General features: G+C 42.0%; 2 protein-coding genes across 2 annotated transcripts in view; both read right to left on the bottom strand.

Moving 5' to 3' along the window:
* LOC146308889 (FSD1-like protein) overlaps positions 1-5,336 on the bottom strand; it is a 9,349-nt gene extending 4,013 nt beyond the window's left edge. Inside the window, exons 1-8 of the mRNA XM_084745825.1 lie at positions 5,291-5,336; positions 2,400-2,495; positions 2,159-2,290; positions 1,832-1,933; positions 1,684-1,706; positions 1,314-1,435; positions 807-1,031; positions 389-487 (exon numbers count right to left, since the gene is read on the bottom strand). Coding sequence (XP_084601951.1) covers positions 389-487; positions 807-1,031; positions 1,314-1,435; positions 1,684-1,706; positions 1,832-1,933; positions 2,159-2,290; positions 2,400-2,495; positions 5,291-5,305 — 814 coding nt within the window. The 5' untranslated portion in view covers positions 5,306-5,336. The remainder of the gene's footprint in view (positions 1-388; positions 488-806; positions 1,032-1,313; positions 1,436-1,683; positions 1,707-1,831; positions 1,934-2,158; positions 2,291-2,399; positions 2,496-5,290) is intronic.
* Positions 5,337-7,239: 1,903 nt separating this feature from the next.
* prpf4 (pre-mRNA splicing tri-snRNP complex factor PRPF4) lies at positions 7,240-15,940 on the bottom strand. The gene is made up of 15 exons (XM_084745824.1): positions 15,604-15,940; positions 13,401-13,649; positions 13,134-13,320; positions 12,101-12,188; positions 11,851-11,930; positions 11,663-11,756; positions 11,449-11,543; positions 11,140-11,198; positions 10,741-10,864; positions 10,117-10,206; positions 8,878-9,000; positions 8,317-8,424; positions 7,841-7,959; positions 7,575-7,681; positions 7,240-7,470 (listed from the first exon to the last, which is right to left on the bottom strand). The coding sequence occupies exons 2-15, from the start codon at positions 13,570-13,572 to the stop codon at positions 7,384-7,386; spliced, it is 1,533 nt and encodes a 510-aa protein (XP_084601950.1). The 5' UTR covers positions 13,573-13,649; positions 15,604-15,940; the 3' UTR covers positions 7,240-7,383.
* Between the last annotated feature and the right edge of the window lie 158 nt (positions 15,941-16,098).

The following is a 16,098-nucleotide window of genomic DNA, read 5'->3' as shown; positions in this document are numbered from 1 at the left end:
AAGAAGAGGAAGTGAGTTCTTGTTCTCACGTTCCAACAAACAGGAAACAGAATTTTCTATAAAGTTTAATAATATAATTAATTTAATGTTTTCATGTTAAAGACAAACAGTTAGTTTCTAGTTTTTTTCTTCTCCGTCAGACGAAAAAAAAAGAAACAACCAAACCAGCCAAATGCATTTTTCTTCCTGTTGTTTGACAAATTGATTAAATTTTATGCGTCTAAAAAATTTTAATGACCAATTAATCAATCATCAATTAACTGTTAATCATCATTATATTTCCATAATGATCACCAATAGATGATTCTGTTATTTTGTCGATCCCGTGTATCAATGAGGGTGTAAACTGGACAACACGTCGCCCTCACTCATTCATTCATGTGGTCACCTCTGGTTTCCATGGCAACGGGCTCAGAGAACTCGCCGGCAGCCGTTTTGTTTCTCGCTCGAACTCGAACGACGATGAAACGTGAGTCAAACTTCAGACCTGAAAGAGAAAAACTGCATCATCTGATAAATAAAATAAAAATGTAAACATTCAACATTTTATCTAATAAATAAAAAAGAACTAAAATAATTCAACATTTGATTCTTTTTTCTTTCACAGAAAACATTAATTTTACTTTTAAATGAATAAAACAACTTCAGTCTACAGTCATACTAGCAGTTCAACGAGGCTAATGCTAACACTAGCATGCTAACACAGCGATGCTCACTTTAGCCTGTTAGCATGCTACCATCATCTAATTAGCAGTAAACACAAAGTAGAGAGACTGATGGGAAAGTTCTGTCATGTGACCTCTGACCTGAGACAGTGACGTGCGTCTCTCTGATATCGTGAATTTTTTCCCAGCATGCCTCTCCCGCAGCTCTCAGAGAGCTGTCGCGGTTTGTTTTTCGGTATTCAAGTTCGTAACGTTCGATCCGTCCGCTGATGTCACCGTCGGCCTCACTGGCTGGTCGCCATGCAACCATGATGCTGTTGTCACGAACGACACAGCTGGACACGTCGATCTCTGGAGCTCCGGGAACTGAAACCAAAACACAAATCAAAAGCGTCTTACTGACGTTTTCTGCAGATGAAGGTCAGGTGATCTGCTGTAAAAACAAAGAGTTGTGAATATTTTCCAAAATAAAACAGGAAGTAGAAAGAAAATATAATAAAAATTCTAAGTTTCTTTTACTCTTGTTGATTTATTTTGTTTGCCGCCACGACTCTGAAACATGTTTAATATGAATATTTAGTTTTCAATCATTTTCAAAACAAAACATCACACACAAAGAAACAAAGAAGAAGAACAGGTGTGACTCACCTGGAAGGAAGTGAAGTCGTTGAAGCCCCGCCCTCTCCGTGCTGAAGTCGACAGTAAATTGCGACATGTTCTCCGACACTGCCGGACGAGTCGTCAGTCGGAACGCTGGAGCCATGGTTACTCTGGCAGAGGGAGGGGCGGGGTTACGTTGTTAAGGGGCGGGGTTATACATCTGAATTTTGATTTGTTAGTTTGAATTGTGTTAATGTTTGAGAGGAAATCAACAAAAACCAAAAAATACATTAAAATGTGACGATGAGAGACCGACAGTAAACAAACAAATCATTTAATCAATAAATTAGGAAAATGACGACATAATATCATCATTGCATGAACATGAAATAAAATAATATTTTTACAGTGCACGTACCGTTCTTTGATTTGTTTAGCAGCCTGCAAAAGAAAACAGAAAAAAGAAACGTAATGAAGTCGTTTCAAATTTAAAAAAAAAATGTTTTAGAATTCATTTAATTATGGTTTTACAGGCTATAAGTTTTTTGAAAGTGTTGAAACTTTGCCTTTAGAAATTCTTCTTCGTTGGTGATGGTCAGCGTTTGGTTTGCGAACTCGAGCAGTTCTTCACACGACAGCAGAGCAAATTTTCCCTCCGACAACTGCTTCTGAAAAATCATAAACAGAAAAATACTTTTAAAATGTCCAGTGAAAAATATTCAGAAGCAAGTAAAGATTAAAAAACGTTTTGTGAAAATACAGATTTAAAAATGTAACAGCAAAAATTCAAAGACTGTAAGAATTAGTCAAACAAAACTTTCATGAATAATGTTCTTAAAATATGAGACTTTTTTCTTAAGATTTGACATAAAGTTCAAGAGATATTTCTTTACCTGAAGCCCCGCCTCTTTTCTCTGCTTTTCCTCTTTAATGACTCCACGAAGCTCCACCCCCTTCTCTTCCAAGGCAGAGCTTAGCAGCTCAAGCTCCACCTCCAGTTCTGACATCACCTTACATGACTCCTCCTGATTGGATGGATTAAGTTTACTTCAGTTTATTTCTTTTTTGATAAAACTGTTAGCTACCCCATCTAAGCCCCTCCTTCTGCTCCCTCTCAGCCAATCAGATGCTGACCTGCAGTCCTGTCAGTGTGTTGTCAACTGTTTCCAGGAAGTTTTGGAGCTCTTCATTCTTATTAGCTAACGTGCTGATGATCCTGCGCAGAGCTTCCTGGGTGACAGACAAACACATCAAACTTTATTTGTATCACAGAAAAACACAAATCAGTTCAGTGTTTCCTCTAGGATGTTTTTTCAGCAGCGAGGGGGGGCGTTCCATTTCTCTTCTCAGAGAAATATTTCAATAAACTCATCTGAGAAATGCAGTCAGTTGTTACATAATGGCGTGTAGATATTAACGTTAGCCTAATGCTATCAATTAGTTTACTAACGTTAGCGACACTGAGTTGGCACCGGGCCAAATTAACTTAAACTACCGATAAGTTACGTAACGTCAGCTGGTCATCAACATGTGAACGTCTGTTTAACTTGTAAAATCTATGTCGAGTTTTCTCAAGCTAATAACTTACGTCTGCCTCTTCTCCGGCCGGTGATTCGCTGCTTTATTGTTTATTTGTAATTCGGGAATTCGCTCCTCTGACTCCGCCCCGTCGCCTAGGTGCTTGACGTGCTTGACGACCGCGCCCCCCAAACAACGCCAGCATCATGCAAATGAGCACGCGCAAGTATATTTCCATACTGAGCAAGAAAGTTATCTGCAGTTTACCTCAGTGCTCGCAAGTAACCGACAGGAGTCTGTTCTGAAGGCGGAGAGATGCGGCGGTGGTGTGTTTGCATCATCAATGAAAAAAAAGAAAAAAAAGAAATTTGAAGGAGTGGCGGCTAGGATTTAGGATTTAGGAGCAGCGGGCCGCCACCCCTGAATGAATGTAGAGGAAACACTGCAGTTTTTCCTCGGGCTCAGAAATGTTAAAATAAAATTCAGTTATAATTTTACAGCAATGGATGCAGCAGTTTTACAGGGCAGTAGTTTTACAGGGCAGTAGTTTTACAGTGCAGTAGTTTTACAGTGCAGTAGTTTTAGTAGTAGTAGTTTTACAGGACTACAGTTGAACAGTGCAGTAGTGGTTTAGCTCCAGTAGTTTTAACTGCAGTAAATTTACAATGCAGTAGTTTTACAGTGCAGTAGTTTTACAGTGCAGTAGTTTTAACTGCAGTAGTTTTACAGTGCAGTAGTTTTAACTGCAGTAGTTTTACAGTGCAGTAGTTTTACAGTGCAGTAGTTTTAACTGCAGTAGTTTTACAGTGCAGTAGTTTTACAGGGCAGTAGTTTTAACTGCAGTAGTTTTACAGTGCAGTAGTTTTACAGGGCAGTAGTTTTACAGTGCAGTAGTTTTACAGGGCAGTAGTTTTAACTGCAGTAGTTTTACAGTGCAGTAGTTTTACAGTGCAGTAGTTTTAACTGCAGTAGTTTTACAGGGCAGTAGTTTTACAGTGCAGTAGTTTTACAGTGCAGTAGTTTTAACTGCAGTAGTTTTACAGTGCAGTAGTTTTACAGTGCAGTAGTTTTAACTGCAGTAGTTTTACAGTGCAGTAGTTTTAACTGCAGTAGTTTTACAGTGCAGTAGTTTTAACTGCAGTAGTTTTAACTGCAGTAGTTTTACAGGGCAGTAGTTTTACAGGGCAGTAGTTTTACAGTGCAGTAGTTTTAACTGCAGTAGTTTTACAGTGCAGTAGTTTGACAGTGCAGTAGTTTTAACTGCAGTAGTTTTACAGTGCAGTAGTTTTAACTGCAGTAGTTTTACAGTGCAGTAGTTTTACAGGGCAGTAGTTTTACAGGGCAGTAGTTTTAACTGCAGCAGTTTTACAGTGCAGTAGTTTTACAGTGCAGTAATTTTAACTGCAGCAGTTTTACAGTGCAGTAGTTTTACAGTGCAGTAATTTTAACTGCAGTAGTTTTACAGTGCAGTAGTTTTACAGTGCAGTGACCTGTATCTCCACTGATGCTGAATAAAAGAAGAGAGAGTGTGAGTCACATAGACAATGAGAGGGGGGGGGGGGTGAGTGGGGGGGGGGGGTCAGCTCATGGGTTTTCTAAATAAAAGCCAGATGTCTTAAAAACAAAAACCTTTTTAGTTTGAAAAACACAAATTGAACACAGAAAATGATCAGTTGAAATATGACAATAATCAATAATCAATCATCACATTCAAAACAAAGTTAACCAACTTTAACGCTCCAATTAGAATCTGGACAAAAACATTTGATCATGTAATTTTATCAGTAACCTTATATGGACATGAGATCTGAGCGCGCTCAGTACTGACACAGGAAAAACACCATATAAGGTTTTTCCCTTCAGTGTAAAACATTTCAAACAGGTGATAAGACTTTGGACGCGTTCCAATTCAAAACAATCAATTCTATTTAAAGCATTAACAACCCTGAAACCAGTCAGCTGATTATAATGAACCAATCAGGAAGCCAGTTCTCTCTGTTTCCAACATGACTGCCTAATAAATAATTTCATTATTTCACAGCTCAACAGATGATCCATTTCTGATCAGCACTTATCAGTTTGATCAGATGATAGTTTAACTTTATTGATAAATCGAAGCCTACATTTGTTTTGGTCTGACCTTCAGTATAAAATATCACAAACTGCACCTTTAAATATTCACATAACAAACAGATGAGACTGATCATCATAAATATTTTTATTGACAACAGAGAGAACTGCTAGTCCTTATAATCAATAATCTACTGACTGTTTGTTTTTGTTTCAATAAAGTTTCAGAGAAAAAAAAAAACGTTAATCAGCTTCACAATTCACAGTGAACCTGACTCGACCAGAGAGAGAGAGAGAGAGAGAGAGCGCTAATCCTCTCTCTCTCTCTCTCTCTCCTCCATGTGTTGTCTATGTGTCTTGTCTGCAGCTCACAGATCACATGTTGTTATTGATCATCGATCAGCGGATTGATTGATCAGGTTCTATCAGGTTCTTACCTTCTGAGCGTCCATCACCTGAGAGAGAGGGGACCGAGGCACTGACAGGAAGTCACGTCAGACACCAACTTCCTTTCAGTTCCACTTCAAAATAAGAGTCTGAACATAAAGCTGAAAGAAAAGACCGAAGATGAAATAAAAATCAGTAACGTTTGATCTGTTTGATTTACACTTTTAAACTCTTTATAGTTCTACTGCTCTTATCACCATTATTATTATTATTATTATTATTATTATTATTATTATTATTATTATTATTATCATTATTATTGTGTTGTTGTTAACAATAGTGTTAATATTATTATAACAACAGTAGAGCAGATAAGTGAGTGAATGTTTGTATTTTGAACATAAATGTTGACACACTTCAATAAAATGGACGACAGTTAGTTTCATGGGTTTGTGTTTGACGATCACTCAGAAACAGTTAGTCACCTTTACTTCCTGACGTCTCGATCACACAAACATGGTACCTTCATCATGTTACTGTGAGAATCCTTCATCATGAGGGCGGAGGGATGAAGGAAAGGAGACGAGGAGGCAAGATTCAACGTAATGAAGGCACCGAGTGTCTCCTCCGTCACACACCTGCTGCTCATCACCTGAGGAGTGAAACTACAAAACAACATTAATGTGTTAGTGAGACAGGATGTTCAGAGTCACCTGGTCAGATCACCATGGTAACTGATGCTAAACTCATCACCTGGTCAGCAGCAGGTTATGATCAGAGTTTATGATTAAATCGTCTGTAAAACGCGCCGTTCTTTAACTAATTATTCACTGAATAATGCAAATGAGGTAATAATTTGTTTAACAAAGCATTTTTTACATTTTGTGCTGCAGCGAGATTCACGATATCAGAGAGACACGCGTCACTGTCTCAGGTCAGAGGTCACATGACAGCGAGATGCACATTTTTGTACACAATTCTTACATTTATTCAATTTTCTTTTTCTTCTATGCAATGTTTATTTTATATTTCTATATTGCTGTTATATTTTTTATATATTCTGATGCTTTAATATCTTAAACTGAACTGTAACTTTTACTTTCCTGTTTTATCTTATTTTCTTTATATTTCCATTTGTTTGTTAAATTTTGTCTTGATGTATTTGATGTTTTAAAGAACTTTGAATGTTTCCTTGTTGAAATCTGTCATATTATTTTGTTATATATTGTGGTAGAACGCATGCTATTTTAATAATTACTTCTATATTTTCTGTCCTTAAATGGGAGCATCTGTCATGTGACCAGCTTCTCCTTGATAATCAATATAGTATTTCTCATTAAATATGCGCATGAATAATGAATAACTATCAGCCAGAGACACGAGGCGTTTGATCAAATTTTGGTTTCAGAGTTTTTTATATTACAAAATTTGTCTTGGGGTCTTGTTCACGAGTGACGGGAGGACGGAGCGTGAGATGGACGGACGGATCGGTGCGGCGGCAGTAATGTGGTCGTTGCGCCGGTCTGCCGTGGGAAAGAAGGAGCTGAGCCGAAAGGCGAAGCTCTCGATTTTCTGGTCAATCTACGTTCCTACCCTCAACTTTGGGTCGTGACCGAAAGAACAAGACCTCAGATACAAGCGTCTGAAATGAGTTTCCTCTGCAGGGTGGCGGGACGCTGCCTTAGAGACAGGGGGAGGAGCTCGGAGTAGAGCCTCCCACTGCAAGGAGGCTCCGGGGAAAAGCCAGGACGCGCTGTCACCCGGCTGGCCTGGGAACGCCTTGGGAGCGGGAAGTCTGGGCGTCCTGCTCGGACTGCTGACCCCGGATCAGTGGAAGAAGATGGATGGATGTCTGAAAAACAAGTTGCAACTTTTTTTCCACATAAAAATAAGCATTTAAAAAAAGTTTTGTGTAAAAATATGTGCATGAGTTTTGTTTTGTTTGTTTTCACAAAGTCACAAACAAAACAACAAATAAAAACATGAGAAAGACACAAAATTCAAAAATGTTAACTTTTATTTTATTAAAAACAAAAACAAAAAAAAAACACTGAAACATTTCATGTCAGAAAACATAAAACTTTTGTCTTTTTGTTCCACTGTTGCCTTGAGACCATGACATCACTATGACATCACTGTGACATCACTCAGACAGCCAGAGTTTGAAGGTTCGGTCGTAGGAGCTGGTGGCGATCAGTTTCCCATCCGGTGAGACGTCAACACCCATCACCTGAAAAAACAAAAGCAGGTGTGACACGTTAACGCACCCAAGACATCTCCACCAATCAGCAGCAGCAGCGTCTGAGCGGACCAATCACAGGAGAGCGTTTGTACCTTCCCCTCATGTCCGGCGAGTGTCTTCAGTGGCGTCCAGCCTGGGTGACTCCAAACCTTCGCCGTGTTGTCGTATGCTCCAGTCAACAGGAAATGACCGTCTGTGGCTGCACAGGAAAAGACAAACGGGAAGTGAGGTCAGAGACTCAAACAGGAAGTGATGTCAGAGACAAACAAAGAATGCATATAGATAAATTAAGCAAGAAAGTAAATTAAAACAAAATGAAATAAATTAAAATTCAACAAATTGAAGGTGTGTTTGTTACGTTGGAAGCGGACGGCAGAAACCAGGTTCTGGTGGGCGGGGACTGTGTACAGACACTTTCTGTTTCTCAGCTCCCAAACTTTACAGGTGTTATCACCACTTCCTGTCGCCAGGTGATACCTGAGAGCAACAAACACACACGTTCAAATTATAATTAATATAAATATTAAAATTACACACAAAAACTTTGAAATAACTTCATGAAAAAAAGAAAAATCCTCTGTGATGTGAAAAAGCTTTTTTAAAATTTAAATTCTGCATCAGTTTTTATTCTTTCTGCATCTATTGTTCTCTTCACTTTGCTCATCTGTGATTGGCTGTGTGTTTCGCGTGCTCATCTGTGATTGGCTGTGTGTTTTGCGTGCTCATCTGTGATTGGCTGTGTGTTTCGCGTGCTCATCTGTGATTGGCTGTGTGTTTCGCGTGCTCATCTCTGATTGGCTGTGTGTTTCGCGTGCTCATCTCTGATTGGCTGACCCGTTGGGTGAGAAGTGCAGGCTGTAGATCTCCTTCAGGTGTCCCTCCAGGAAAACAACGCAGCGTCCCGTCCGAAGGTCCCACACCCTGCCAAATGCATCCAGGCCTCTGATTGGACGAGAGCCAAGACGGCATGGGCACAGAGAGAGGGGTGATTGGTCAACAGACGGGGGGGGGGGGGGGGGGGGGGTGACCACAGACAGGATTTAAACTTCAGATTTAGTCAAAACAGATACATTCTAATTGTTGCTGTAGTACCTGTACAACTGACAGATACTGTGAGCAAAGAGTACTACAGAGTACTAATTAACTATCATTAATTATATCAGAGTACTTTGTACAGTAGTACAGTATCCGAGTACTTGTTCTGTACTGTTTGAAGTACATTAATATAAACTATAGAACAAATTAATAACTTAATATAAACATCATTAACTGACACTTTAACATCTGTCACAGATAACAGACACCTCAACAACACGTCAGTACAGACTGTAATACAGACTGCAGTACAGACTGCAGTACAGACTGCAGTACAGACCAATGCAGTGTGTATTTTACCCAGTAGCAGCCAGTGATCCATCAGGGTGGAAGTGGAGGTCGTGGACTCCTTTACTGTGACCCTCCTGATGGAGAATCTCCTCCTGAACCTCCAGATCCCACAGACGCCAAGAGTTATCATAACTACAGACAGACAGACAGGTGAGAGACAGACAGGTGAGACGCCAAGAGTTATCATAACTACAGACAGACAGACAGGTGAGAGACAGACAGGTGAGACGCCAAGAGTTATCATAACTACAGACAGACAGACAGACAGGTGAGACGCCAAGAGTTATCATAACTACAGACAGACAGACAATCAGGTGAGAGACAGACAGGTGAGACGCCAAGAGTTATCATAACTACAGACAGACAGACAGGTGAGACGCCAAGAGTTATCATAACTACAGACAGACAGAGAGACAGGTGAGAGACAGACAGGTGAGACGCCAAGAGTTATCCTAACTACAGACAGACAGACAGACAGACAGACAGGTGAGACGCCAAGAGTTATCATAACTACAGACAGACAGACAGACAGGTGAGACGCCAAGAGTTATCATAACTACAGACAGACAGACAGACAGGTGAGACGCCAAGAGTTATCATAACTACAGACAGACAGACAATCAGGTGAGAGACAGACAGGTGAGACGCCAAGAGTTATCATAACTACAGACAGACAGACAGGTGAGACGCCAAGAGTTATCATAACTACAGACAGACAGACAGGTGAGAGACAGACAGGTGAGACGCCAAGAGTTATCATAACTACAGACAGACAGACAGGTGAGAGACAGACAAGTTAGACGCCAAGAGTTATCATAACTACAGACAGACAGACAGGTGAGAGACAGACAGGTGAGACGCCAAGAGTTATCATAACTACAGACAGACAGACAGGTGAGACGCCAAGAGTTATCATAACTACAGACAGACAGACAGGTGAGAGACAGACAGGTGAGACGCCAAGAGTTATCATAACTACAGACAGACAGACAGGTGAGAGACAGACAAGTTAGACGCCAAGAGTTATCATAACTACAGACAGACAGACAGGTGAGAGACAGACAGGTGAGACGCCAAGAGTTATCATAACTACAGACAGACAGACAGACAAGTGAGAGACAGACAGGTGAGACGCCAAGAGTTTTCATAACTACAGACAGACAATCAGGTGAGAGACAGACAGGTGAGACGCCAAGAGTTATCATAACTACAGACAGACAGAGAGACAGGTGAGAGACAGACAGTCACCTGGTTGTTCCCAGAAACCTCCCTGATGGATGCCAGGACACTCGAGATACTCGCTCACTGTGACCCTCAATATCCGCCACTGGCTCGTCGCTGCGGCAACCAGGGAGAGACAGGAATGAATGACCACATATGGACAGGAGGATTTAACATTATTCACATCTATCTCCTCAACTCCTCCCTCCTCATCTGCTTGTGACCTCCCACCTCGTCTCCTTTCCTCCTCCCCCATCTCCTTGTGTCCTCCTTCCTTGTGTCCTTGTCTCCTCCCCCCACATCCCCCCATATCCTTGTGTCTCCTCCCATCGCCTCCTTGCCTCTTCTCCCCCCGTCTTCTGATCTCCTACCCTCTTGTCTCCTTGTCTCCTACCCCCACTTTACCTTGTCTCCTACCCCCACATCTCCTCATCTCCTCCCCCTCGTCTCCTTGTCTCCTCCCCCTCATCTCATTGTGTCCTTCCCTCTCGTCTCCTTGTCTCCCCCCGTCTCCTTGTCTCCTCCCCTTCATCTCCTTGTTTCCTCCCCCTCGTCTCCTTGTCTCCTCCCCCCCATCTCCTTGTCTCCTCCCCCTCGTCTCCTTGAGGCCTCCCCTCTCGTCTCCTTGCTTCCTCTCCACTCGTCTCCTACCTCTCAAGGTTCCACAGCTTCACAGACCCGTCAGCAGCACACGAGGCCAAGCTGACGTCTGACTGGTCAAGAGAGACGCCAGCCTGTGGGCGGAAGACGACCGCGCCTACGTTGGTGTTGTGTCCTTTAGCCAATCAGGGAGTAGGGTCAGAGAGGGGGTGGAGTCTCAGTTATTCAGGACACATTTAAAATGAAAAGATATTTAGTTTGATACATTTAATTTTTCATCTACGTCAGAGTTGATCACTTTAGTATAAACATTTATTAATTATAAAATATGAATTAATATTTAACTGAATGTCTAAATATGAACTAAAAACAACCGAAACACCAAATAAACTTCATCTTCATCATCAACAATCTGAGATGGTTATTAAAATGGTAATAAGCTCCTCCCACCTCTAAGTGTACGAATCAGGTTACAATCTGGGACAGACCACAGCTTACACAGACCGCTCCTGTGGGGGGGGGGGGGGGGGGGTGTTAGCATGTTAGCATTAGCTTCATCACAAAATGAGCATTTGTAATTCTACATTTGTAGCAGAAATCTAAAAACACAACTAATGGTAATAGTAGTGCTAAAGATAGTGCTAATGCTAATTTTATATCTGAATACAGGTGCTTGCGTGCTCTAATGCTAGCTCTTCTCTTGGTTATGCTAACTCTGTGTGTGCTAATACTAATGCTAAAGTAGGTGGGGCATGGTACCAGGAGGCCGTGGCGAGCATTTTGGAGTCAGGGCTGAAGTGACAGAAGCTGATTGGTCGATCATCTCCAATCTGACTGCAGAAGTTGTTGAGATTCTGAAGATGAAGAGGAAAAAGACGAAAAGACGAGAAGAAGAGCAAGTCATCAGACGGGGTTTGAAACTATCCGAATGTTTGTGGTGAATAAATTTAAACTCGTTATCGTCTCATCTCACCCTCAGGCTCTTGTGCAGCTCCTGTTGTCGGATCGTTCTGGTTGCCTCGGTGATGTCCCTCTGAGTGCGTGCAGCCTCGAGGCGCCTCATTGCCCTGATGGACCAAACACAGCGAGTCACAGCTGATCACATGACAGCGATAAGGAGCCCCCTTCTGTCTGTGATTGATCGGTTTGTTACTGACTCACCGTGGCAGGGAGTATTTGGCCAACCAGAGTCGAGCATCCCTCAGGGAGGCGGAGCCTTCGTGGTACCATGTCTGCTGGCACTATGATTGGTCAGAAGGAAAAATCGTCTTATTAGAAAATTTCACTGCAGAGGTGCGTGCGTGCGTGTGTGTGTGTGTTTGTGCGTGCGTGTTTGTGTTTGTGCGTGCGTGCGTGTGTTTGTGCGTGCGTGTGTTTGTGCGTGTGTTTGTGCGTGCGTGCGTACATGTACCTCATCCTGTGTTCTCTCGGTTCTCTCTTCGTCTCTCCGGTTCTTCTTCAGAGCGTCAGGACCAACCACAGACAGAACAGTTCTCAGTCTGGAGACAAAAAACATTTGGTTTCAATATGAAGATGACTGAGCTGTCCTAAGCCCCGCCCCTTTTTGCTCTGTGAATCAATAACATTTGGTCAGGTCAGCGTCCTCAGATAAGACATGTTGAAAAGAAAAACATTCTGAAGATGAGTCAACATGTTGCTGGAGGACTGACAGGAAGTGACATCACTCTGTGACACAACGCTGTTAGAACACATCCATCGTCTCGCTGAAATAAGCAGGGATCAACACGTCGCTCCAAAGACCCAGACGTGTCCAAAGTCCTCTCAGTCTTTACTGCAGTAGAAGTACAGATACTTGTGTAGAAGTACTGATTCAACTTGTTTACTGCAGTAAAAGTGAAAAAGTTCAGGCTCTGAAATGTAAAAAGTAAAAAGTCGTCTTCTGTGGGACTTTTTCTTCTTCCTGTTTCTGTTTCTGGTCTTTTCCTGTTTAAAAAAATCTCTCTGACTGAAATGATTCTTTCTGTCATGATGTCAGAAACTAACAGGAACGATCTGAGTCTGTCAGAGACAGAAACAGTCGTCAGCTGTCCCGCGCTCTGCGGTGAAGCGTCTGACGGCGGGACAGCTGTCCGCGCTCTGCGGTGAAGCGTCTGACGGCGGGACAGCTGTCCCGCGCTCTGCGGTGAAGCGTCTGACGGCGGGACAGCTGTCCGCGCTCTGCGGTGAAGCGTCTGACGGCGGGACAGCTGTCCCGCGCTCTGCGGTGCGCTCCGGTGAAGCGTCTGACGGCGTTGCTGCTTCAATTTAATCCTGATTGGATGAAATTAATCTTTGTTCATCATTTTTATGTCTTTATTTTGGTTTCCATGACAACAACACATGTGAAGACAAACTGTCTCTGTCTTTGTGTTTCTGATCTTAAAATGATCAGTTCATCTACAGATTATTTTGATCATTAACTCTTTTTTTTTTTCATTGCACACCTTTCGCGGCGGTCAGCTGGTCCCTCTCCGAACAATGTGATTGGCTCTCCCAGTGCTCGAAGGCCGGCCTTCACCTCGGCGTCGTCGGTGGAGACAGTGATCTGTCGTGCTCGTCGCCGCCGTTCGAATGCAGCGAGTGCTTCCTGCTGCCGCTCGCTGACCCGCTCCTCCAGCTCTAGAGTCTCTCCTGCACAGCATCATGGGAAATAGAGTCTCACTCACATATACACACACAGAGCCGTTTGTAGTTTACAACATGAGACCAACCTGAAGAGATGTTGATGTTTCCCGCCTCAATCCCCGCCTTCACCGCATCACTTCCTGTCGCCACACTGCTTGCGACCTCTGAGCTCAGCCGCTCCCGCTCTTTTTCCTCCAGGCTTCCATAGAAAACACGACTCTTCTTCACGGCCGGAGCCGTGTCCTCGTCATCCGACATTTTAATTCACTTCCTCTTCTTCTTCTTCTTCTGCTGCTGCTGCTGCCGGCGCCACCCAGAGGCTGTTGGGAGAATAACTGAACAATAAAAAGACGTTTGTTTTAATTAAACTTTGCACAAACATTCAAAATCTGCTGCTGTTCAGATTTCAGAAACATTTTAACCAGCAGGTCTCAAACAGAGGTCCAGGGACCCCAAGTGGACTCTGGTGCTCTGCCAGCAGGTCCATGTTTATCCTGATATTAAGATTTTATTTATTTATTTATTTATTCAAGGCTTCATAGTTCAACAAATATTATTACACGTCTTTGTTACATACTCCATTCTGATTGGTCAGCTATCATTTCTGAATATCAGACCATTGCTATGGATACAGACTCTGGAGGAATAAAATCATTGTTAAATCAATATTTTGTGTTAAATTATTGATTCTTTTAAAGTCAGTAACTGTTCAATAACCAAAATAAACCTTGTGTGTATATTCAAAAAAACTAAAAGGCAGCACATCTCAAGTTTACGAGACAAAATACTCACATTACACGTATTTATTTATCTCTCATCACAAAGAACAAACTTCAGGTTCAAAGTTCTGACGGGCAGAGAAACCACAGCTGGACCCAAATATTTAGGAACCAATCACTTTTCTTTTTTCATGCCTAAAAACTCAGGTACCAATCACAGATAACCTTCAATACAACATGAAGCTTCACAAAACATTAAAACTGTCCCATCCGTCAATATTGAAACAGAAAATACAAAAAAAATAATTCTAACCCAAAAAACATTCAGACTGAAATCATCATTTGGTTCATTTGGTGCCACAGTTTATAGTTTATATCCAGAACGTTTGTCTTTGGTCCAGTTTCTTCAGAACTTCTCAGATCATGAACCTTCAGTAGTTTTCTAGTTGTTTAATCCACGTTGTATAAGAGATGTTTGTTTCGGGGTCATGTGATCCAGAGATCACATGTTAACCACACGACTCGACTCACAGATTCACCAACAGGACTTTTTTTCCTCGCCGTGATGAAATGATTTTGTTTGTTGTGTTGTTTGTGTGACACAGTTACATGATGTCACACGTGTTTTTGTTTGAAGTCATGTTTTAGTACAGAACAATAGAAAAGAGGTGGAGACGTTCTCGAGTCCTTCACCGATGGTTCTGCTTGAAGAACATGTCAGTCTGTTTTATCTGATTATTTTCAGCAGAGGAACAAATCCAGCTTCGGTTCCTGTTTCAGAATGAAACCTTATGTGTGTTTGTCACAATGACAACTGTTCATTAAAACTTTATAACATGTTACAATGTTTTTATGAAGTCTGTAACTCCCCACTAACATTTTAATCCATGTTTAATATCTTTAAATATATATATTAAAAACTTGATAATGTGAATTTGAACCAAACAAGTTTTCTTTCGTCTGGAGAACAAAGACACAGAATGTCTCTGCAGAATCTCATGACAATCATGTTTTTGTTTTTATCTGACAATTTGTGCTAATATTGCAATTATTTGTGTAAAATATTGATAATCCTGATGATCATTTTCTAAATATTTGTAAACATTTTCAGTGTCTCTGTATGACAGCTGATCTGATCTGTGTCTGATGATCTGGTACAGATTATATCATGATCAATGATTATACTGATCATGTCCCCTGACTGTCTGCGATCAGTTTGATGCTGAATCAAAGAGCGACACACACACTGTCACACACCTGAGAACACACACACTCACACCTTCACACACACCTGCAGCGCATGAATCAAAGTTAAATTGGACGCTTTTCAAACAGAGTTTGGTTCATTCAGAAACTGTCGGCTAAAACGAGAACAAAACAACGCGGCACACAGCTAAACTTAGCATTAGCATTAGCACAGATACAACCAATAGGATCAGCCTGCGTCTCCCTCTCTCTCACACACACACACCTGAGCGGCTGGTGTGTGTGTGTGTGTGTGTGTGACAGAGAGAAAGAGAGCGGCTCGTTAATAAACGTTTAAATCGTAAAGTGTACAAAAAAAACTTACATGTGAAGAAATAAACCAAGCGGCAGCGTCTCTCACCGTGACGTCACCACACTATCAGCTTCCGGGTCGAAGTGCGCATATTCCGGTGGTCCGAACGGCGGCAGACAAACACAGCACGAGAGGAGATAAAAGCCGCGAAAACAGCGCATTAGACACACCTGACAGGTGAGTTTACACACCTGCACGTCACGGTCCTGGTGTCTGTGACAGCGCGTGCGTTGCAATGTGAATGTTAACGGTTTGACAGGTTCGAACTGACGTTAGACGGTTAGCTTAGCTTCTCACTGCCGTTCAGTTCTCCAGTAACATCTGAGAACTGGAACTGTTCTGCTACTGCAGTCAAGTCAGCCTCCACTGGAAAAAACACGGTCACGAGCTCCACTTGTTTTGTGGTGCGAATATCTACTCGGTATTACGGTAAGCGAGCATCGAGGACTGATTTCAAAATAAAAGTAAACTTATTTGGGGCCACCCAGCAGTACCCGTCTGCAGGGA

This window comes from Lutjanus erythropterus, chromosome 20, assembly GCF_056507025.1.
Source record: "Lutjanus erythropterus isolate fLutEry1 chromosome 20, fLutEry1.hap2, whole genome shotgun sequence".
In the NCBI taxonomy this organism is placed as follows: Eukaryota; Metazoa; Chordata; class Actinopteri; order Lutjaniformes; family Lutjanidae; genus Lutjanus; species Lutjanus erythropterus.
This window is presented reverse-complemented; position numbering and strand designations above follow the sequence as displayed.

Bases quoted from the DNA above. Each gene is read 5' to 3' on its own strand.
- prpf4 (XM_084745824.1), bottom strand. From the start codon at position 13,572: ATGTCGGATGACGAGGACACGGCTCCGGCCGTGAAGAAGAGTCGTGTT. The intron at 11,757-11,850 runs GTGAGTCAGTAA...TTGGTCCATCAG, and splicing joins GCCAAATACTCCCTGCCACG to GGCAATGAGGCGCCTCGAGG. The intron at 7,471-7,574 runs GTACAAACGCTC...TTGTTTTTTCAG, and splicing joins TCGCCGGACATGAGGGGAAG to GTGATGGGTGTTGACGTCTC.